This window comes from Gobio gobio (genome assembly GCF_949357685.1).
Source record: "Gobio gobio genome assembly, chromosome: 1".
Taxonomy (NCBI): Eukaryota; Metazoa; Chordata; class Actinopteri; order Cypriniformes; family Gobionidae; genus Gobio; species Gobio gobio.
The window spans coordinates 30,186,051-30,210,718 of record NC_137097.1 but is presented as its reverse complement, the minus strand read 5'-3'; the positions used below and the strand labels follow the sequence as shown (position 1 = coordinate 30,210,718).

General features: G+C 39.1%; 2 protein-coding genes across 5 annotated transcripts in view; both read right to left on the bottom strand.

Moving 5' to 3' along the window:
• Nucleotides 1–1,129: 1,129 nt before the first annotated feature.
• Nucleotides 1,130–16,438, bottom strand: cacng5b (calcium channel, voltage-dependent, gamma subunit 5b). 3 transcript variants are annotated; one of them, XR_013817057.1, is made up of 8 exons: nt 16,325–16,438; nt 14,234–14,284; nt 13,624–13,870; nt 8,803–8,889; nt 5,812–5,952; nt 5,589–5,734; nt 1,546–2,826; nt 1,130–1,495 (listed from the first exon to the last, which is right to left on the bottom strand). XR_013817057.1 is itself a non-coding variant. In XM_079823592.1 (7 exons), exons 3-7 carry the CDS (start codon nt 13,817–13,819, stop codon nt 2,569–2,571), a joined length of 828 nt encoding a protein of 275 aa, XP_079679718.1. In that variant the 5' UTR covers nt 13,820–13,870; nt 14,234–14,284; nt 16,325–16,438; the 3' UTR covers nt 1,130–2,568. The 3 variants fall into 3 exon arrangements, 1 of the variants encoding a protein (XP_079679718.1); XR_013817058.1 differs by having other exon boundaries at nt 14,234–14,329; nt 16,325–16,436; XM_079823592.1 differs by having other exon boundaries at nt 1,130–2,826.
• A 1,911-nt stretch (nt 16,439–18,349) lies between these two features.
• Nucleotides 18,350–24,668, bottom strand: part of prkcab (protein kinase C, alpha, b) — a 247,903-nt gene continuing 241,584 nt past the window's right edge. For both annotated transcript variants that reach the window (XM_079815861.1, XM_079815862.1), the window contains one exon: nt 18,350–23,345. In XM_079815861.1, coding sequence (XP_079671987.1) covers nt 23,178–23,345 — 168 coding nt within the window. In that variant the 3' untranslated portion in view covers nt 18,350–23,177. The remainder of the gene's footprint in view (nt 23,346–24,668) is intronic.

Here is a 24,668-nt window from a genome sequence, read left to right as displayed (position 1 = left end):
TCTATATAATTATATATACAAAGCTGCTTGAAAGTATGTGCAGAATCTGTGAAAATGTGAATAATTTTAACAAAATAAGAGGGATCATTCAAAATGCATGTTATTTTTTATTTAGTGCTGTCCTGAATAAGATATTTTACATAAAAAAATGTTTACATATAGTCAAAAAAGCTGAATTCATACAAATGACCCCTTTCAAAAGTGTACGAACCCTTGACTTTAATACTGTGTGTCATTGCCTGATTATCCACGGCTGTGTGTGTGTTTTGTGATGGTTGTTCTGGAGTCCCTTGTTTGTCCCAAGCAGTTAAACTGACCAACGTTCCCAAAAATTCTTCAGTTTTCCAGCATCTTCTGATGGGACTCAAACACATTAAAAAAAGGTTGAAACATTCACTGATGCTCCAGAAGGAAACACTATGCACTAAAAGGTGGGGGGTGAAAACTTTTGAATTTGATGATCAAGGTAAATTGTACTCAATTTGTCTTCTGGAAAAACGTGCAAGTATCTTCTGATGCTTCTGAAGGGCAGTACTAAATGAGAAAAAAAAAAAATCTTATTTAAACAAAATAAGACACATTTGGACATCTTAATCCTGAATGCATCGTGTTTCTTTCTGGAGCTTTAGTGAATGTTTCAACCTTTTTTAATAGTTGTGTCTGAGTCCCTCAATCGTCCTCAGATCTCAGAATCAAACAGTCACTGTTGGATATGGTTCAAATATGCAAAAGATGCTGGAAAACTGAGGATTTTTCTGAGGAACGTTGCTCAGTTTAACTGCTCGGGACAAACAAGGGACTCAAGAACAAACATCAAAAAACACAGCCGTGAATCATCCAGGGAACGACACAGTATTGAGAATGAATCGTTCATAAACTTTTGAACGGGGTCATTTTTTATAAATGGAGCAGGGTTTTTTTTCTATATGCAAAATATCTTATTCAAGACTACTAAAAAAAATAACACATTTTGTTTGATCTCTCTTATTTTGTAAAAAATAAGAGCAGCACTGTATATAGGCTACTCGAGATGCAGCTCATGACATTGGTTTTGAGGAGTCAAGATTGGCTGGAATCTAGACAAAGTGTGGCGACTGAAAAATGAATAAAACATGAATGGAGAACGGTTAATGCAGGTACAGATTTTATCCGAGGAATGTCTTCCCGAAACTTACAACATACTAATATAGAAAGAGCTATGAAAAACATTCACAAAAACAACATCTCACGCTTACAAAAACGAGAAAATCAACATTTGTAAGATATGTACACCGATCAGGCATAACATTATGACCACCTTCCTAATATTGTGTTGCTCCCCCTTTTGCTGCCAAAACAGCCCTGACCAGTCGAGGCACGGCCACCCACGTGATGTAAAAGAAAACGTGATTCATCAGACCAGGCCACCTTCTTCCATTGCTCTGTGGTCCAGTTCTGATGCTCACGTGCCCACTGTTGGTGCTTTCGGCGGTGGACAGGGGTCAGCATGGGCACCCTGACTGGTCTGTGACTATGCAGCCCCATATGCAACAAACTGTGATGCACTGTGTATTCTGACACCTTTCTATCAGAACCAGCATTAACTTCTTGAGCAATTTGAGCTACAGTAGCTCGTCTGTTTGATCGGACCACACGGGCCAGCCTTCGCTCCCCACGTGCATCAATGAGCCATGGAAGATAATGCCATGACCCTGTCGCCCGTTCACCACTGTTCCTTCCTTGGAGCACTTTTGATAGATACTGACACTGCAGACCGGGAACAGCCCACAAGAGCTGAAGTTTTGGAGATGCTCTGACCCAGTCGTCTAGCCATCACAGTTTGGCCCTTGTCAAACTCGATCAAATCCTTACACTTGCCCATTTTTCCTGCTTCTACACATCACCTCTGAGAACAAAATTTTCATTTGCTGCGTGATGAAGAGATAATCAGGGTTATTCACTTCACCGGTCATAATGTTACGCCTGAACTGTGTATATTGTTGAAACATGGATTAGTCAGATATGCTGGGGAAAAAGAAATAAAGAATTGTTCCAATATTTCGGTCCATTTTATATTGATAGCTTGAATTTGTACATTTGAAGCATTGGACAACTATATAATATTACATATCACAAATATTTAAAAATCGACTTCATCATTTCAGATGTGCAATAAATAATACATATTGGTATCTGTGAGATTCATGGAACATGTGTTGTTTGTCTATATTTGTTTTTGTTCTACTAATCATTTTGTTAGAACAACCTTTATAAGAATACAATTATGATATGAATAGATATTATATTGCATTACATACATAGTATATACACACATTACAAATCAGTGTTGACTATTCTTCAAAGCAGATTGATCTAGTTCAAGGCTAGTGATCCATAATGGCTACAATTCATATTTGTATAATTAAGCACCATAAATATTTACATGGACGTACATTAAACTTCCACGATAATAACCGGTGTGTGAGTCTATACTGCCACCTGCTGGAACAGGAACATCACCATCACAATCAGTATGTTCCCTTTCATAAGGCAAAGACACAGGGATATGTGCGCATCATTTCCTGTGCTTCAGCAGGGCGAGGAGGACACCAGGTCGTAGTCGGGGCACTTGAGCAGGGCGGGGTAGCTGGCGTTCATCTGGAGCGAGGTGTCGCTTGAGATGTCTGACGGGCTGCGGCCCCGCGTCCAGGCGTCGGGATGGAGGAACTGACCCGAGTAATCGGAGCAGTTGCTCAGGCGGGGCCGGTAGAAACTGGGGTGGGGCTGGTAGATCTCCTCCGCTGTGTAACGCTTCATGAAGAGGTAGACGGACATCACACCTGCACTCTGAACAGACAGGGAAAAACATGTCCTCAAGGAAACACCAGGCAACAGCAGAATGCATCGAGAGGAAATGGTTTTAGATATATGTGGTAAAGTTAGATTAATATAGATAGATTAAGGCAGGGGTGGACTGGGGCAAAACCCTCGACTTTCTGGCACAAAGCGGCCCGTCACACTGCGGTCTGCGCCCTGCCGCTTCAAGTCATCTTGCATTTTATCTATTATCTTGCAAATAAAATGGCTATTTTGCATTTTGAATCAGTTTTGTGGGGAAAAAATGTCATCAGTTAGGTAAACCGTATTGTAGGTTAATTTATATTAAATGTATTATAGGTTCATTTATATTAAATGCAATTAGTTGAACTTAAAGGGTTAGTTCACCCAAAAATGAAAATTATCCCATGATTTACTCACCCTCAAGTCATCCTAGGTGTATATGACATTCTTCTTTCAGACAAATACAATCAGAGTTATATTAAAATGTCCTTGCTAACCCAAGCTTTATAATGGCAGTGAATTGTTGGGTCACTTTTGAAGTCCATAAAAGTGCATCTATCCATCATAAAAGTGCTCCACACAGCTCCAGGGGGTTAATAAAGGCCTTCTGGAGCGAAGCGATGCATTTGTGTAAGAAAAATATCCATATTTTTAGACTTTATAGACTAAAATAACTAGCTTCCGGCGGTCAGCGGTACACAAGTCGACTTATGGCGAAAGAGTAACCCTTGACCCTTGAATCCAACAGTGATTCTAACTTACACTTTTTAGTTAACTTTACTTAATGTCTTAATTGTAAAAATCTAGTAATCTGTACTATTCACATACTATTCCTTGCTTACTCAGAAAACCCAAGTTAAGGTTAATTGATTGGTTTGAGTGCCATTTTGTCAAGCAAAAAAAAACCCTCACCATTATGGTGATCCGTGTTCCCTTTGGTTGGGCACTTGGAACATTCATATTATCGTAATTCTCTTCCAATTGATGCAGCAATTCAACAAGAAAACAGTGATTTGGTTTCAAAGGAAGGGAAGTGATAAATAGGTTGCTTGTAAAAGTTGACCAAGCATCTGACTGAATAATTAAATATAGTTAATGATTTAGTCAGAATTTAAGGTCACCTTTTAAAATGAATCTATGTAATGTTTCCCTTCATGTCGTATAATGATCGTTAACTATTGTATTGCTAACACTTACGTCATAAACACCCGTGGAACTGTTAATTGGGTTGATACAATTCCTCTATATTTGTGACAATGTCTTGCAGCTGATCATGCTTAAGTCACACACAGACAACATTCAGCATCAAAACACAACAATGGTAACATCTATGGTAGCTATACTAAGTCAAGGGTAAATCTAAAGTAAATGATCAAGTAATCTCAGTTATTTTTAGTTACTAGAAATCTTGTGTAAGTGAACTATACTAAGAAGGCATTTGTTAGCACAACATACTATTCCTATTTCACTTTAAATTGTTTAAGGCAATCGGTTTGCATGCTTTTTTTAAGCAAGTCTAACTAATGGATATTTTTCTTACACAAACGCGCCACTTCGCTTCAGAAGGTCTTTATTAACTTCCCGGAGCTGTGTGGAGCAGTTTTATGATGGATGGATGCACTTATATGATGGATAGATTAACTTTTATGATGGATAGATGCACTCTTATGGACTTCAAAAATGACACAACCATTCACTGCCATTATAAAGCTTGGAAAAGCCAGGACATTTTTTAATATAACTCTGATTGTGTTCGTCTGAAAGAAGAATGTCATATACACCTAGAATGACTTGAGGGGGAGTAAATCATGGGCTAATTTTCATTTTTGGGTGAACTATAGTTCGATAATCTCCATTCAGTTTTCACACAATATTAGTCATTTTCATGCCTTTTGCATAACATTGCACCATCTTTTCACCTTCAAAAAGATCTTTCTTCCTCCCCATATTGCACGAGAACTGTGACTAGCTGAATAATGTGGTGCAACCTCTTTATGTAGGGTTTCCATTTACCTAAGAAGAGCTCGCCAACTATTTAACAAACTGGTCTGAGATTGATACCAGTTATCTAAAAAGATATGGAGAAATACAACAAACTCTTTCTTTGAACTCAAAACTAAAATCGGAATGTTAATTGTACTGAAATCCTACTGATAAGTTACTTGCAATTTGGAAGGTATATAAATAAGTACAGTTTTTTTTTTCTTATAAATATACTTTTAAGATTAGTCTACAAGTGCACATTCAATACAATTAACTAAGGAACTCTTTTCAAATAATGAGTTAGAAAGACCTACACATTTTAAGAGCCTGTCACCAGAATTACATGGTAAAAATGGTGGCTGATATTAATAAATTACTTCATTTTCATTCATCAAACTAAAAATGGAGGTTCAAGTCAGGCACACTGCATTGTGGGATACAGTATTTGAGTAAGTGAGCTCTGTTTTATACTGCTCAGTCATCTGTATATGCTAAGCATACTGTGCTCAGTGCATACTGTAATTACTGTAGCAACAGAAAGAGCAGCGCAGTTTGGATAAAGTGTCTGCTAAATGATCATATGTAAGTGAGCATTGAATACGACAACACTGTTTTAAACATTCCTTTAATCCTACGTTTATTTAAAGTAAGAGTGAGTTCGTATCAAATCAACACATAACACATCCGGGCTGATTTAACTGCAGAGAGGAGACAGGAGAAGTGTGCGAGTTCAGTTCGGTGTGAATAATAGCCCTGATAATGAGAGTAAATGGCAGTGTTCTCACCTCAGTGAGCAGGAAGGAGCTGGCAGCGAACGCAAACGACCAGCCGTACTTATAGCTGAAGTACGCCTCGCTACTCTTGGTCCTGCTGAACATCTCGTCATTTATGCTGGAGATGTAGAGAACCAAACCCACCACCAGAGACAAACCTGTGTCGAGACAGACAAACATCAGCCTGACAGATGAGAGACGCGTCGGAATGACAGAGGAAGAGGAAGATGTTTACCTGACAGGATGAAGAAGATTCCAGAGACAAACGCCAGTATGGTGCGGTGGGGCCGAATGTGCCCGATATTGTTGAGCACAAAACCGATGAACATAAAGAACAAACTGACCAGAGGGAACGGCGTGGCCGAACGAATCATCTCTGAAAAGAAACAGCATCACAGGTTTAAAAAAAAAAAAAAAGATAATTCGATAGTGAGTTCACTTTTGTGATGATAAAGACCTGTTCACAACAACCATAATGTTTAACCCTCATCCTTGCCTCGAAACTCATTCTTTAATTTTTTTTTAAAATTCAGTGTTTATCGGAGTGGACCAAGACCCTACACTCAAAAAAAAAAAGGTTCTATATGGCACCAAAAATGGTTCTTGGCTCGTAATCATATGGGAACCTTTTTTAGTGCTATATAGCACCAATTTTGGTGCTTCAGTGGTTCTTCAGCAGTTCTTCACTGGTTCTTTAACTAATGTGCTATATAGAACCTCTGATGAACTGCTGAAGAACCACTGAAGCACCAAAATTGGTGCTATATAGCACTAAAAAAGGCCAAGAACCATTTTTGGTGCCATATAGGACTTTTGTCACACTTAAACCACTTCACGAGTTCACACTTACAAATAAGTCAGATAGATTAAGTATTATTGGCGTGCTGTCTGGGAAGAGGGCTCTGACCTCGGTAATTGGCCCGAACACAGAATGAACTTTAATGACATCCCATTCTTAATCCGTATGGTTTAATATGGAGTTGACCCACCCTTTGCAGCTATAACAGCTTCAATTCTTCTGGGAAGGCTTTCCACAAGGTTTAGGAGTGTGTTTATGTTTTTACGTGGCCTACCAGATCGTGGTTGAGTTGCTGTTGTTCCAATTGAATTGTACCACGCTTGAATTCACTGAGCTCCTGAGAGCGACCCATTCTTTCACAAATGTTTGTAGAAGCGTCTGCATGCCTAGTGCTTGATGTTATACACCTGTGGCCATGGAAGTGAATGAACACCTGAATTCAATGATTTGGAGGGGTGTCCCAATACTTTTGGCAATATAGTGTATATGCGTTAATCTAAAGCTTTGACTTTCCACAACTTTTTGAAGTATCCTGTTAAAATCATTCAGATATCGCACGCCTCTGCAATATGCATATCGCGATATGTACATTTGCGATATATCGTGGTGCAGCCCTAGTGCTAATGTAGTTGGCCTTTTAGTTATCGTTGTTAAGAGTCATTCGTCTCCGCATCAGTCGGTCTGCATTGGCCATGTTGTATGTTTTTGCGTGCAGCCCCAAAAAAATGCAGCAAAAAAGCATTTTATTTTAATTTAATTTAACACAATAGCCTAGCAGCATGCTAACTGCCAGAGTGAAGTGTGAATGTCAGCTGAGTGGGGAGAGGAGCTGTTTCTGCTAATGAAGCTGCTGATGTGGAGAAGCCTCTCATCTGTGACAGCCGGTATAGCAGCTCACTGAAGGCTCTCTCAGCGCTGTCTTGCTGTCCATCAGCGGGGTAATTACCTCCACACCAAAATAAACTAAAACAGCTGTCAAAACTGACGCTAATAACCACACAAACCATCATGGGATTGTATAAGCAGCCTATGCAACTGGATTTGTTGAATATACTCAACTAGTTGGATTGAAGTTTTATGAAAAATATATTTACCATGGAGAAAATAATGTTTGGCCTGAACTTTCAGAAAGACAAATCCCCATTGAGCCAAACTGGTTGTAAGAATGTATGTTTTATGAACATCTGTAATGTGACTTCCTCCATCTTCCTCAGTAAATATTTTAATATTTTGTCTTTTTAAAGATAATAGATTCGTCAGTGGGTGTTTCTGCTCTGGCAGCAGTGAAAAAGCAATATAACAACCATAATTAACCATGTAATTGCGCATAGTGGTGATGAAATGATGAAATTTACCCTACCGTATGTGCAAAAACTCTATAAGTATACTTAGCTTTTGACGTGACTGACCCAAGATTGAACCTGCCTTTTCCAGATCTCATTCTTCTCCCTATTCCCATCACATATCAGCTCATTTGTATTAGATGTTGATTTTAAATAAAAACATAAAACAAAATATTCGGAAAATTGACTTTTAGTTATTTAATAGACCTGTTATTGAAACTGCGCTGATCAGACGGAACGGCACATTGACGGCGGCGCATATTGCTTTTGTTCTGTAAGTTCCTTTAGATAAAAGCGCTCGCTAAATGCATAAATGTAAATGTAATATTGTTGCCACGCTCAGAACTGTGGCTCTTTACATATGAGCTAATTAAACAATAATAATTTGCTTAAAGGATTTGTTCACTTCAAAATGAACATTTCCTGATAATTTACTCACCCCCATCTCATCCAAGATGTTCATGTCTTTCTTTCTTCAGTCGAAAAGAAATTACGTTTTTTGAAGAAAACATTCCAGGACCAAAGGTTGAAGGTCCAAATCAATGCAGTTCTGAAGGAAGGGCTTGAGAGGCTCTGCACGATCCCAGACGAGGAATAGGCTTTTATCTAACCAAACCGTTGGTTGCCATTGAAGTCCATTATGTGGAGAAAAATCCTGGAATGTTTTCCTCAAAAAACTTAATTTCTTTTCGACTGAAGAAAGAAATACATGAACATCTTGAATGAGATGGCGGTGAGTAAATTATCAGGAAAGGATCATTTTGAAGTGAACTAATCCTTTAATCACAGCGACAATGAATGAAGAACTCGCTATGTATAAAACCTATTAATATATCTACAATGTAGAGACTACAATATATGAATTAACTATAAACTAATAGTTTACAAATGATTTGTAAGAACTGTTACTGTATAAAGTTGTTAACAAATGGAGCCTTATTTTAAACCAAATATTAACAGTCATTTAGAAACAAAATTCTTGTCAAATCTGGGACCAAAAGCATTTGAGCATGACTGCTGTAGACATTAGTGAAGCTAGTTTTTGCAGAAGTGCTTGAGAACACAATGGTTTGTCATGACTTACTCAGAACACTGACAGTCGACTCACTGGTCAGCTGAACGCTCATGGGCATCACATACTCAATGGTGAAGCAGCGGCCCCTCTCCTCACCTGAGACACAGAGGACAGACAGACGTTTCGCACACATGAGGAGCTTTGGCGTTTCATTTCATATACACACCAGGGTTCTTAAGACAGGAGCTGTGAATCAAATGCGATAACACAGATTAATCTCATTATTTCAGATTTTTCCATTTTCAAGATTTTGCTACATTGGACCGGAAAAGAAATGGGCAAGAGATCAGACAGGACCACAAACCAGGACTGCGGCTGAGGTGTAACCGTGTTTTCAGAGCACACGTCTAGTGATGTAGATCCGAGCAAAACAGATTACTGAAAATGGGAGAAAAAAAAAAGTAGGACGGGGACTTGGTCAGTTGTTGATTAGACGGAGTCAAATCTGACTGAGTTTATAGTCAATTGTGGAGGAGCAGGTTTAAGCGCACTAAAGCCCTGTTTACACCTGGTATTAAGATGCATTTTGGTCGATCAGATCACAAGTAGACGAGGGAGACACATTCCTGTTTACACATGGTGTTTCTTTTGTCCACTTTCAATCACTTCTGTCCTGATTTCTTTGAGAGGATGGTCTATGGTTAATGTAAGGCCTTTTTCAGATCAGCCGAACGCTGTGAGTGTGTGTCTGAAATCAGGAATGTAGAGAGAACATTGCGTTTGGTATGCTTTTCATCTTCAAATCAAACTTGGGTCTTCAGCAGACAAAGTTTAAATCCTGTCTGGCTGGACATAATGTGCGTCCCATAATGTTTACACGTTAGGTCAGTAGGCGGAGAGAAGACGGTCTTTTGGGGATGTTTGAACACATTCGACCACATGAGCATCTACACTACGAAAGCAATCCGGTTCTCGACTACCTCTGGAAGTGGTGGAAAGTGGACAAGCTCAAAACGTTTTAGACCCGTTTACATCTGTATTTAGCGTCGTCCACTTGTGATCCGATTGATCAAAATGGTTTGGTTACCAACCTTCTTCAAAATAAGGAATTTTTGAAGAATGGAATGGTTGATGGAACGGTTCTGCCGAACACAAAAGATATTTTGAAGAATGCCAAACAGTTGACGGTCCCCATTGACTTCCATAGTATCGAGAAATATCAGTCAATGGGGACCATCAACTGTTTGGTTTCCAACATTCTTCAAAATATTTTCTTTTGTGTTTGGAACAACTTGAGGGTGAGTAAATAACGGCAGATTTCTGGGTGAGCTAACCCTTTAACTGTTAACTGCTGCAGCCAAAGAACGCAAAACTCACAACTCAACAATAAAGAGGACGGCATAATGGATAATTTAATCATTTGACAAACTACAAAAGAATGTCATCTTAAAAAAGGCATTAAAATATATACAGATATGAATAAAATGCCACATAACCATAAAACATAACACTTACTTATCTAGTCTGTCATGCAGGGCTTGATGTTAATGTTTTTGCTCACCAGCCTCTGTTGCTAGTGGTTTTCCAAAGTTACTAGCCGTTCAGCAGGAGTTTCACTAGCCACAATTTTGACATCGATACCATGGGGGAAAACTGCCATATAGATATTTTTAATATTATCTCATAATTTGGCTGTCTGCTGTCACTTTAAGACCTGATGCACGGATCCATTACAGTGTTACACATACGTATTTTTTCTCAACTGTTTACATTCACTTAAATCATAACTGACTGTGTTTATGTGAATACTCATCAAGACTCATTTTGACATTATTTTTTGTGTTTTTGACTGTTTAAGCGCAATAAGCAGTGAAAAATAACTTAACCGAAATTCAAGCCCTGTAACACAGCAACAATATTCATCCAGAGCAAATGAAACGAGTGAGTGGAGGCAGGTTTGTGTGTCACTCGCTGTCGGAGAGATGAGAGAGAGAGAAAGAGCAGCTGGTATTGTGTGTCTATACTTTGGAAAATTTGTATTGGACGCGTAACAGATAATTCAGTATCAATACAACGAAAATAATTTCAGATTCCTTTTTAAAAGACTACATATGAAAACTGTATATATTATGTATAAAATTCAACCCACCAAAGTGGCTATTAGGAGTGACTGTGTAACACGCCACTGCTGAAATACACCCTCATTTGGCAGGTTGGCGGGTGTAAATGTCAAGCCCTGCTATCATGTATGTAAGACTATGGCAAATCGGCTATTCAGTAGACAGTTACAGTCGAACGTCACGAAGAAGCAGACAAAGCTGCACAAACGCAATAGACGACCAAAACGGCGTTGCAATTCCATCAGCAGCTGTTGCTTAAAGTCCTTAATATCTTCTTTTATGTTCCACAGAAGAAGGGCTTTTATTTGCCGTCTTGTGCTTTCTCTTTCCTTCGGGAGAATGTAGTGTTAGTGCAGTAAGTCTCTGACACTTTGATCATGTGGTGAGATCTACAGGATCATAATATCACTGTCTCAACACTGTAACACCCAAAGCAATGCAACCCTCGCACTTTAAAGCACAGAAATAATGTGAGACTTCTGAAAGTTTCAGGTGTTGAAATCACATGGCTGATCGTGATCCCACCAGCCCGATCCTGTAGAGCTCAAACGACTGCTCACATCTGTTCACAGTCACGCTCAATTACACCGGCTATAAACAGCGTGGGTTTGGATCCGACTCGGTCCAATCGCTCGCCCACATCTTCACACACACAGTGCATTCCTTCTCTGAGACTAATGTGTGTGTTTTGTGCCACAGCAGGCCGTTGTTTGCCAATACAGAGGAGTGTGAGCTCAACATTGCCATCTAAACGATAAACATACAACCTCACGTGGATAAACCTCATCAATACAGCAGAACATCCCATCATTAAACACATTCAGAAATTGCTCCCTGACAACAACTGCCATAGCGATGCCGAAGGTGGACACACGGATAGAGCTGCAACCTCTGTAATCAGTCCAGAATGCCTGACCAGTCAAAAATAATGGCAGAAAACCCAATAAACCCCTTTGAATGTGTGAAGTCCATTGGAATGAACTCAAATGACCAGCTATTTACAGAAGACACTGACTCTAACAGGGTGAAAACTAGGGATTTAAACGTCTAAACCTATTTTTCGAAAACAAAAAGTGCTGTATTTTCCATCTCAGGAGGATAAAGTTAAAGGGTTAGTTCACCCAAAAATGATAATTATGTCATTAATTCCTCACCCTCATGTCGTTCGACACCCGTAAGACCTCCGTTCGGAACACAAATGAAGATATTTTTGTTGAAAGCTGATGGCTGAGAAAGGCTTCAGATAGGCCTCCATTGGCATTCAGTACATTTACACTCTCAAGACCCATAAAAGGCACTTAAAACGTTGTTACAAAGTCCATCTCACCACAGTGACTCTACAATAATCTTACGATGCGACGACAATAGTTTTTGTGCGCAAAAAAAAATCTAAATAACGACTTTATTCAACCTCTTCTTGTCTTCCGTGTGTGCCTCCACGACGCATGCGCGAGAATATGACGTAGCGCCAGCGTTCGGGAATCCATGAAATGCACACTTTAATCCCATTTTGAGAACTACGCCGAGACCTAAAGCACGATCAATGTAGAATTCAACAGCTTAGATACGCGCGTCTTCCTCTGCTTGTAAACAAATCGCTTCTGGGTCATCTGTCCGAACCCCGGATCTGCGTCATATTCTCGCGCATGCGTCGTGGAGGCACACACGGAGGACAAGAACAAGTTGGATAAAGGTGTTATTTAGATTTTTTTTTGCGCACAAAACCTATTGTCGTCGCATCGTAAAATTATTGTAGAGTCACTGTGGTGAGATGGACTTTGTAACAACGTTTTAAGTGCCTTTTATGGGTCTTGGGAGTGTAAATGTACAAAATCCTCAGAGATTTTGGTCCATATTCACATGACAGCATCACACGGTTTTGATATTTTGCCGACAGGGCCGTTCCGAGCTTGTCTGGTCCCTTAGTGCCCTGGGAATGTGCCCGGTGCATTAATCCGTCCCTGACTGTGGTGTAAATAGCTCACTTTCTTAACACTGGGAGTTTCTCTCTTATTCACACACAGTGATCTCAATTCACACCATCAGGAAGGAAACATCCACATGCAGCGAATGGTGTCGTGACAAGCTGTGTGAAGTTAAACACCAGGGAACATCCACCAAAAAATCTCCAGTCAACAGAAACATCTAGACTCTCAAGAATACATTCATAAATAAATATAAGTATAAATAAGCACAACCAAGCATCACACCTGACACACTGCAGTGTCAACCACACCTAACAAAAGGTGGTTTATTTTTATTATAAAGAGAAATTCATTGATATGTTTAATTTTTATTTATTTTCATCCAATTCCACTTAAAAAACTAAATACAATAACAAAAATCACACAAATCAGGGTTATTAAAAAAACAGATATTAAATTAAAATAATTAAAATAAAAAAATATATAAATTAAATGTAATAAAAATTACAACTGATAAAATAAAAAATAAATATACGTAAATAATTAAATAATTTGACCTCTATATGTGGTATTTTTACTATATTCTCTTAAAGTCAAAATGTAATCCCTTAAAAATTCTTTGATCACCAAAATTACACATTTAAATAGAAAGAAATAAAGAATAGAAAGATTAAAAAGAAAAATTCTTCATGCCTTAAAATAGCTTGAATGTAACTCTAAAACCTTGTTTCATTTAATATTATTCATAATGCAGTAGTCTAGGTATCACTTATTTAGATTCTGCTAAATAAATAATTGTAAATATAAGTAACTGAGGGACAGAAAGTCCTCCAAAAGTAACTCACCTGCCAGGAAACAGACTCTCCAGAGGCCGGAGTGGATTGACATGCGTACGTCAGCGGTCTGGTTCAGAGGCAGGATGACGCCCTCCTCCAGGTAGAGCCAGTAGTCGGTGCTGACGGCGATCCCCAGCAGCCCCAGACTGCATACCGCAAACACACTGCTGAGCAGAGTCAGAGCCTTCCTCCCGCACACGCTCATGCCACGCAGCCTTCAGCCGTCAGGGGCCGCTCGCGCTACAGCACACTCGATCTGAGGGAAACACACCAAGAGCTGCTTACTGACTGTGAATCAGGAGGGCGTCAACTTCCATCTCTAGGAAATCTGACATCATGAATAATGAGGCGCCTCATGGAAACACACAGATGCACAATGCAAGAAACACATTCATTAAAATACCACACAAGGAGACTGTTCAATGGAGACAGAAATACACACTCACAGGGCCTTTTCACATCTGTACATGTGTCATTTGAGCAGCTGCAGCTGTCACTGTCATGCACAATGCAAACTTAAACTCAAGGGTTCAGAAGTATTGATATTCAAATATATCGGCTTGGTGATATTTCCATCAATCATGCCAATTACACAAAGCTCTCATGTAAAATGCAGTACCTGTCACTCGATCAGAACGCCAGAGCGTCCATCGCTGCTGAGATGATGGACCTGCATAAAGACGGACATTCATGAGCAGCAGCTCCTCTCTTCTCTCTAAAACACACATTATTTAATAACACATGCACATTTACAGTACTGTACAGAGATTGCGAGCATTTTAAACAAGTTTAGCCGCAAACAGCTCTACAACCATCGAGATGCTGAGGAAGCATGTCACTATTGTTGAAATTCATATGCTGATTCTTAATGTCTGTGTGTTTCTAAAGATTTTTTCCCATAATGTATTTTTAAAATCAAAATTCAGAATGACTGATCTGTGGCAAGAAAGTCTATTAGTTCAGAGATAAGATTAGTGAGTTATTCAACTTTATGATTCTGAAAGCTAAATCATCTGATCATCTTTGTTTCTGGCTTTCTTTGCAATAAAAGATGTGTTTTACACGTGTGTTACACGTGTGTTACAAAGACCACACACTCACATAATAAGCCAAGAGTCAAACTGCCCAACTAAATGAATAATGGTGACCAAACATTGTTACTAAAACATCAACATCTAAACCTCTGTTAATTATCAATAAGAGTAGACGTCTGACAGAAATAGTCAATCTGGTTTGTAATGCGTGAAGCTGGTAATGCTGTTTGTGGAGTTGTTTAATCCTCCTCTGCTGAGATCTTCAGAGATTTAATGTCTTCTTTTATCTTCAGTTTATTTTATTTAAGGCTGTGGCTGAAGACAGTTGTAGTTCTTGTGTTTCTCTTTCCTTCAGTGATTCTGCTTGTTAACAGCAGGTGTTCATTGCTAATTCTCAATCGTCTCTTATAATTTCTTAATTTCTTGACTGCAATATATATCTTCTTTTAGTGAACTCAACTGAAATAAGTTCAGAGTACTCATAACTATTGGTTTGTAAATTTAAATGAATTAAGGTAATCGGTGTCCTCAAATGTAATGAGTTACCTTATTGGATTTGACTGTTTGGGGTATTGTGAGCTAGCAAGCGCTCACTGAAAGTTTGTGATTTCAGTGGTTTTAGCCTACTCAATTATAGTGAAGTTTCACCTCTATAAAGGATTTGAACGCAGTGTAAAGTTTAATTGTATATTAAGAAATGTCCTTGTTTTAGTGGACTCGATTCAAGTAAGTTCAGAGTACTCATAACTATTGTTTTTTTTACTTAATTGAGTTAATTGAACTCGTTGGGTTTTACAGTGTAACATTAAAACTGTTACTGAGCTAAACTGTATCAAAATTGTTTTAATTGTTTCATAATTTAAGAATTTGCCAACATTAATACTGATGTTTTAATGTCTTAAAACCATCTGTATTGTATAAAGCGCTATAGAAATATGTTACTTGACTTGACTCGACTTTTAAAGAACATGGAAGCGTCTCAAAAACTAAAATCTTTGTGCATCAAATTTTTATGACTGATACAGATTGTTTTATGGTGAAGAACCAATTATTAATTATTGTTAATTGTTTTCCACCAACATTCCAAAAATCAGTAGTGTATGCATCAGAAAACTTTACAATCTGGTTTTTTTTGACAGTGGTGGTGGATAATACCAAAATTACCATAATTTTATTGCGATATTAATAACTGCATAATATGACACAACCTATAGTCATATTTTGTGAATTTTTTGAGCGCGCAGCAGGAGGAGAATCACACTGATGCTCAGATATGCAGTCTAGTTTGTCAATTCTCTAGGTTTTGAGACCGTTTACATCCCTTTAAATCTATTTATGTTCACCGCTTTGACTGGTGTAATCACAGTAAACATCTGTTTCCATCTTTACTATCTGCACATGTTGCAGCAAAATGACTGAATATTGATTATGTGCTGCACAGCTGCGTTATCATTATTATAATCATATGCATCCAATTAAGCACTTTTAACATGTACTCAATATCAACATATACTAATAATATAACTCAAAGCTCACAAATTAATTATATACCAACACATATGTCCCACTTCTTCAGCATATGAAATGATCAGTAGATATTTAAGACGCATGCATCTAGCTAAATGACGACAGCAGCTGCACATTCCTTCATCCGCATTGAAAGGATGATACATTACCTGAAGGATGTTACTGATGAGAGTAAATGTGAGTGTAATCCAGCTCTAGAGTGAAGCAGCTCCGCGCAGAGACTGAAGACGAGCGAGCGCACTCTTGTTCTGTGTGTTCTGTGTGAGTGAGAGCGCGTCGCCGCCTGGATGTCAACTGAGTCGATTCTGTTCGTTCAAATGAAATGACTCACAGTTCAGCGATTCCTCATCGAGTCATCACTCAAAAGTCTTTTCCTGACGTCGCCGCTCTATTTTATGTGCTCTTTTTAAGTTAAAACAAAGATTTGGTCAAATAGTGAGAATCACAGTATTAAGTTTTTGCCACATACATAAGCCTGCCAGTTTTAAGCCTCCATTTTCCGTCCCAACAGCCCAATAATAATTGTCCTGCATCTCACAACTGTACTACAGTCGCGAGACAAAAAGCAACGAGAAATGGTTCAACTCGGGGCAGATTTTGTAATTTGGTGGCCTATAGGTCAGATGGCCCAGTCTGTTGTGATTGGTCGACTCTGCTCTGATTGTTCAGATGGCGCAATCTGTTGTGATCGGTCTACCATTTATGCCGCATTCCAGGCAACCCGTAACCCGTGTTTTTCCAACCTTATACGCGTGAAAGTGCACTGGAAAGGTAGTCAAACCCGTGACTTCCCACCCGTGAACTCGTACTAGATCGATGTACTCCCAGTTACGAGATCTGACGTCACATAGCTCGCGAAACAACAATGACCGCCCCGTACGGATGCGGTGTTTATGAAACAAATATACATTTAACGTTAAATAACAGCTTCTCTTGGCGTATGGCCGTATGCGCCCCCGTTTCCCTCAAATAGCACCTTTGGCGATAGAAATGATTTTAAATTTAGCATAAGCCTCATACGGTCCACCATGCTTTGTTTACTGCTACCACACGATTCCTTGAGCTCAGGCAGTTTGGCATGACTTTGCCTGGAACGCTACAAAGTCGTGAGTCGTGGTTTGAAGTTGTAACTTACGGGCTCAAAAACCTGCCTGGAACGCAGCATTACAGTGCTTCAGAAACCATTCAGCCATTTCCATGAATTTCAGCTCCGGATCGTCCTCATACACAGTGATGCGAACAGTAACAATGGTGTCAGTTTTACCATATCAATCTCATCCTTTGGAAGTTCATTCATTCAAAGTGGATTTGCTTTGGCAGCGCAAAAACAGTGTCTTCTTGACATGAACAACACAAACCAAACTCTTCTAGTCTCAGCTACAACTTCAGTGTTTAAGGGTGGGGCAAAGGAGACGTTGTTCACAGGCTGCTAATATATAGGCTGACATTTTGAAAATTTGTTACAAACCTACGTGGATTCATGATAGACTGGAATTACTGACGACTTGTTTCAGGCAGAATCTGTTCTTTACTTACTTGTACAATAACTTTACTTGTCATGAGCTTTGATCTTTAAAACTTTGTAGACCTTTTACATTCACAAACAGCTGCATAACACAAAATATTAATATAGGGGCACTTTAAACCCCATTACCTTCCTGATGTTGAAGAACAAGAACACGGACATTATCCATTTGGTCATACATTTATTTATACACATTATCCTTCACAAAGAACAAAGGGACAACATTTTGTAAAGAAAAACAAAGAGTGCAAGGAGTTTTTAAACTAAGACACTGTCCTGGAATTCATAATTTAATAATAATAATAATAATAATAATAATAATAATAAATATATTAATAAGTCCGGTCCAGAATCTATTAAGACATGGCTGGGTGGAATGTTCATAAAGATGCTTAATATGTCAAGTGAATGCTGGAATGCCACCTCACATGCAGAAACCACAACCAAACACAGGAACTTTACATTCCCAAATACTCTCAATGTGAGACACTTGTGCTAACCTGCATCCTGCAAGACAACACTTTCTGAAACGCTTCGTAAGAGGACCGGCTCTATTTCCACTTGTATCAACATGAATCCATTTACTTCATAGGATGAAGAAATAAACACCTGGAATATCTACTTGATCATGTTTGTTTTTCTTCTATTCGCAGGGCTTGCACATCAAACTTCAGGTCTATTAAAATTCAAAACCGAAAAATGACAGATCAAGTGAGAGGAATCAGTGGTGAAATTCAACAACGGCATACCTGATAACTACAGTGTTCCACCGAGGGCTTGGCACAAGACTAGAGCCCAAACCGAGCCATCTAATGTGTAAAAACAGCGTTTTTGAGGTACTTATTTCAAGCAGAATCCATAAAATGATATCTGAAGTGTGCTAAAATTGAATTTCCATCTTTTCCCTGTTGTCCTATAGGTAAATAAGACAGAATTTACTCAGCAGTGTCTATATGGAAATCTAATTCTTCATCCACTGACTGAAACTAAACAGGAACGAAAGCAACACCACAATGGAAGTTGGTTAAGGTGGGACAGGTATCGTACTCGGTGTGACAATCATTCCATGCTAGAGGACTCCGGATTCCTGGAATCATGCAACACGTTTCGCATGCGCCGATTTGCCGACACCCCACATGCACACAGCGGCTGCAGTACAAACACACATACAGTATGTAGTACATCCACATAGCCCAGTCAGTCTACACACAGCTCCTACACTTGTACTATCAGCATAGAAAACATAGCAGAATTACATATAACAAAGGTTTGCAGATACCAAAGCTATATCTCAAATTAGCCAAACTAGTCTTTTTGGATCATCTAAACATAGAAACCATCTAAGTTAGTAAAAGCACATTCAGTTCTTAGTATAAAATCTGCAGGATAATGTATGCCTTCACTGTATTTACAAAAATCTTGGTATATAGTAGTGTTCCTTTAGTGTAACAGTAAACATAGCGCTCTACGTAAAAGTACTCACAGAGCAAAAATGCATGATGATCATAAACTAAGACCTAAAAAGATAAAAAATATCGGATATATACCAGAAAGCTCTCTTTGATAAGAACATCAGAACATGTAGTTTAACACGAAGAGTATTTATCACATAAACAGAAAAAGGGTTATATTAGAGGTTATACATAGCCTAACTGACCTCCCACCCGCCTCAAACATGTCACAAAATCGTGTTGGGCATTATGGGGTCATAAGGATTTAAATGGGGGAAAATACTGTATTTAAAGACCATTAGGATTTTTGCATTGTGGGATAAATGCTAGGACATTTTCTCCTCAAATCCACATTTTTCTGTAGTTCTCATTATTCTCAGTGATGACATTAGATTCTCATTATTGTCATGAAGTATTACAGTATAAAGCAGCACAAACAACAAACACCACCATGATTTGAACCTAACAATGTACAGTAAAAGTCTTTATTTCGTCAGATTACAGTCAGGGGAGCGAGTTTTGTTTTGTTTTTCTTTTAGGGGAAATTATATTAAAGGGGCTATATGTAGAATCCAGAAACTATTGTTATTAGTGACACCGATGCCCGTTAAGTGAACTGCAGCCAGCAACTTACTGCTTGCATTCACACTCTGAACATGAGACTGAACGTGCTTCAGTTCCCCGATATACTCACGGCAAAGTTCTTTATTGTTCTTTGCTTAGAAGTAAAAGTAACTGGAAATACCTTTGAAGTAATACACTGTTAACAAACATCCTGATGCTGAGAGCGGCGTTTAGATGAATTCACTATATTGCCAAAAGTTTTGGAACGCCTGCCTTCACATGCACATGAACTTTAATGACATCCCATTCTTAATCCGTAGGGTTTAATATGGAGTTGGCCCACCCTTTGCAGCTATAACAGCTTCAACTCTTCTGGGAAGGCTTTCCACAAGCTTTAGGAGTGTGTTTAGGGGAATTCTTGACCATTCTTCTAGAAGCGCATTTGTGAGGTCAGGCACTGATGTTGGACGAGAAGGCCTGGCTCACAGTTTCCGCTCTAATTCATCCCAAAACTGTTCTATTGGGTTGAGGTCAGGACTCTGTGCAGGCCAGTCACGTTCCTCCACACCAAACTCGCTCATCCATGTCTTTATGGACCTTGCTTTGTGCACTGGTGTGCAGTCATGTTGGAACAGGAAGGGGTCATCCCCAAACTGTTCCCACAAAGTTAGGAGCATGAAATTGTCCAAAATGACTTGGTATGCTGAAGCATTAAGAGTTCCTTTCATGTTGGAACAGGAAGGGGCCATCCCCAAACTCTTCCCACAAAGTTGGGAGCATGAAATTGTCCAAAATGACTTGGTATGCTGAAGCATTAAGAGTTCCTTTCACTGGAACTAAGGGGCCAAGTCCAACCCCTGAAAAACAACCCCACACCATAATCCCTCCTCCGCCAAATTTTACACTTGGCACAATGCAGTCAGGCAAGTACCGTTCTCCTGGCAACCGCCAAATCCAGATTTCCAGACAGAGAAGCGTGATTGGTCACTCCAGAGAACACGTCTCCACTGCTCTTGAGTCCAGTGGCGGTGTGCTTTACACCACTGCATCCCATGCTTTGCATTGCACTTGGTGATGTTAGGCTTGGATGAGCTGCTCGGCTATGGAAACCCATTCCATGAAGCTCTCTACGCACTGTTATTGAGCTAATCTGAAGGCCACACGAAGTTTGGAGATCTGTAGCTATTGACTCTGCAGAAAGTTGGCGACTTCTGTGCACTGTGACCCTCAGCATGCGCTGACCCTGCTCTGTGATTTTACGTGGCCTACCACTCCGTGGCTGAGTTGCTGTTGTTCCCAGTTGCTTCCACTTTGTTATAATAGTTGAGTGTGGAATATTAAGTAGTGAGGAAATTCCACGAATGGACTTATTGCACAGGTGGCAACCTATCACAGTACCACACTTGAATTCACTGAGCTCCTGAGAGCGACCCATTCTTTCACAAATGTTTGTAGAAGCGTCTGCATGCCTAGTGCTTGATTTTATACACCTGTGGCCATGGAAGTGAATGAACACCTGAATCCAATGATTTGGAGGGGTGTCCCAATACTTTTGGCAATATAGTGTATGTAAATATGTGCTGCGCGCTTTCCTCTCAATAACAAAATAAACACACAACAAAAATGACAGCAGTGAGAAAAATTTCAAAAAGCATCTGATCATAGCGATGTGGATATGTTTGTACCAGCTCTGCAATTCTCCGGCATCATGTCAACGGATGAGATTATTAAAATTACACTGTCGTGATAGTTTGATTATGAAGTATATTTGAGACTATAGATCTGACTATGTGAGACTATAGTTAAATGAATCCCATTTCTTTGCATGGCAAATTGACATTACAGTACAGAATAACTCTTATCCTGAACATTGTATAAGCATTCATTTTTATGTACGGATCCTTCGGATTTTCCCACTAAAACCGCCCGAGTCCTTCACATAAAAATCAGTCTACAGGCTTTCGTAGACAGCATAGGAAGTCAGGGAAGGTCTCTTTTTAAAGTTTCATTACAAGCCGTTTACAAAATGGCAAAAAAAACTGATTAATACATGCAAATCCTTACATAAAGACCTTTAACATTCACAATGCAAAAAAATCTTAATGGTTCTAAAAACAGACTTCATTTTCTTTAAGCAAAGATTTTCTTGGGTGAAATACAGTATCAGATGTCCTGAATTTGGATTTGACAGGTTTTGGAGACCCAACCCCCTACAGTAAGCATTTATTTGGTCTTGTTACATGTTCTTAATGTTATAGCAGTGCTAGTTTTCTTTAGCATAATATGCAAGATTTAAACCAGACCATTTCCATTTTTAACTGAAGTGACTCAATGTGTTGCAATAGGTTACTCATTATCAGGCCCAGGGAGAATCTTTGCACAGATTGTGTGGGAAAATCTGTGGTATGGGCTTAAACACTGTAAAATATAATAAATGAAGCATTTAATAAAAATTAACATGCAAGCGGTGAGGGTTGTGCAGGACAGAAATTCCAATTCTGTGTGAATCTGAAGTTCGGTGGGTGTGTGGGCCTGCATATTACCAATCGCTCATTTAGAGCGAGAAAAAAAAAGTTCTGTATATGTTGACTATGTAGGAACCAGACGAGCAGGCAGTGACAGGATTGGAAGTTGTCATGCTAAAACTCGAGGAGCGATAAGGGTTCAAGTTTTAGCCCAAGATAAGGGATACACCACCATCTAGTAGGAAATCAATAAAACCAATATGCATATATAGAGCTGGATATAAAAACCTTTTGATGCAGTTATATTTTGGCACTCCTATAACAAGATTTAGATTTACAAATATATAATTCAAGAACATTAGAAATGGCAGTAGAGGACATAAGGAATAGGACACAAAAACCTGTTTCATGTCAGCATGCTTCACACACAGTAATCTGAGGACTGGAAAAGGGGATCGTTCACTATCGCCACCATCCAAAAATATCTATAGGTATTGTAAAATATACTGGGCCTGCACATAACTTCTATCTGCGTACAAGCATTAGATAAACTGTCATGAGGACAAACATTATCTGTTTAAAAGCCTAGAGCTGCCTTTCTGTCTTCTGCCTACACAAGCAGCGTCTGAACTGAGATGGAACCTTATAAAATAATTATTTGTTGGGACATTTCTACACATTTTGGGTTGAAAAGTTCTTATAAGAACATTTTAAAAATCTAAAGAGCCTTTTGTATAATGGAAAGATCCTTCATAGAACCATCAATGCCAATAAAGAGGGTCTGGTGCCTTAAAATGCTCACAAGGCTTTGGAACAGACGTCTGAATGTGAACACATGCTTTTATCTCGCCATTGAGCCATCAAAACCACTTCTCCAGCCCCCCCTCAGTTCAGATATGTTCAGATAAAGGGTATTCAACTGTCTACAAAGATTTGGTGAGTTCAGAAATAACATGGATGCGGTTGTTCGATTGAGCCTCCTCTTCATCGGGCTGTCTCATACCACGCTGTGAAGCGACGATGGGTGGATGAACTCTGGGTTTATGAAAGAGAATCCGGCAAATTCGCTCTGGTCGATGTTGGCGATGACCAGTTGGTCTGGAGGGGTCAACATGGGCTGTGTGCGGGTGAAGAATTTATCGAAGTTCTCCGCTGCTTTGCCGCACTGTGAAAGGAAAGGGGAGAAGAAAGGCGTGGGTTATTATTAGATTCAATTGAAAAGCTGGCAGTGTGCATGAGAGAAAATTAATTCACGTAGCACTTCCGTCACAGGCATCAGGCACACTCATATGTCCATTAAATGGAGGATTATATAAAAAGCGATTGGAGGGGGAATATTCAGGGCTGTGTTAAAGGTTGAAATGGCTGCAGTCCAGCACTAGCACCTGTGGCGTACAAATGGAGTCCTTTGAGGGGGCTCTTTTAACCCCAGGGCTCTGCAAACACACATGGGTGGCCACAGGTTGAGATGAATGAAGTTATACCCATTAAAAACACATACAGCATATACACAGTGAGGGAAGATCAGCACACGGGGTGGGTGGGTTTGATGCAAACACATGAAAAGACTCTTAAAATAGTCCAGGTCTATATCATGTGGACTCCTCTATTAAGCCAAGTTGAAACACCTAAGTGTGTTTTCTGATCTGTAGACCATTTGCTGTGTTCCGGACTGGAACTTAAATTGTTACAATGTTGCATTTTCTTACAATGGTCACATGTGAGTAAAAGTGTCCTATCATTGAGGAGAGTGCACCTGAATTACCACAACCAAACCAAAGCTCTTAGTCTTAGTTTTCAATCGGGCCGAGGCCACCTCGTTCAGATGATCGATTGTTTTGGTGTGGATCCGAACGTGACTGCCATGTTCATATATGCCTAAATGAACCAAACTAAGAGAGAAAACGTACCAGGTTCCAAAACAAATGCTCCAAATATCGATACTTCCACCTACATCACCAGGGCTCTCAAGTTTTGAACTGAGTTCAGAGTGAGATTTTGGCGACGGCAGCAGGGGTTTGGGTGGGGACGAGGTTCTGATCTGAAAAATGACACTAATTTGTATAAATAAATAATAATATATAGATTTTTTATTTAATTCAACATTTCTCTGTGTGTGTGTGTGTGTGTGTGTGCATAGTATTAATTCTTGCATTTCTCTATTTCAAAGATGTCAGGGAAGAGGCAAATTAATAATCCATAATAATTTGGAATATTTTTTTTTTCAGAATTTACTGTGTTGTAAATATAATTTATTCTGAAGAAATAGTCTCACCAGTGATCAGTCAGCTTTGAGATATTTAAATCTGCATTTCTTTGATATTTTTACCTTTTTTGAAGGGCATTTTCCCATAAGCTTATTAAATATAGGCTATGCTTCAGCTTTCATTTTATATTCTTAAATTTGATCTATAAATTAAATTAGAATAAGACACTGTAGAGCTGTTGCCAATCAAATTAAATCATTTACACTGAAAAATGTTATGAG

Coding starts and splice junctions, on each gene's coding strand:
- cacng5b (XM_079823592.1), bottom strand. CDS start 13,819: ATGAGCGTGTGCGGGAGGAAGGCTCTGACTCTGCTCAGCAGTGTGTTT. Junction 5,953..8,802: donor GTCGACTGTCAGTGTTCTGA/GTAAGTCATGAC, acceptor GTTTCTTTTCAG/AGATGATTCGTTCGGCCACG. Junction 5,735..5,811: donor AATCTTCTTCATCCTGTCAG/GTAAACATCTTC, acceptor GTCTCGACACAG/GTTTGTCTCTGGTGGTGGGT.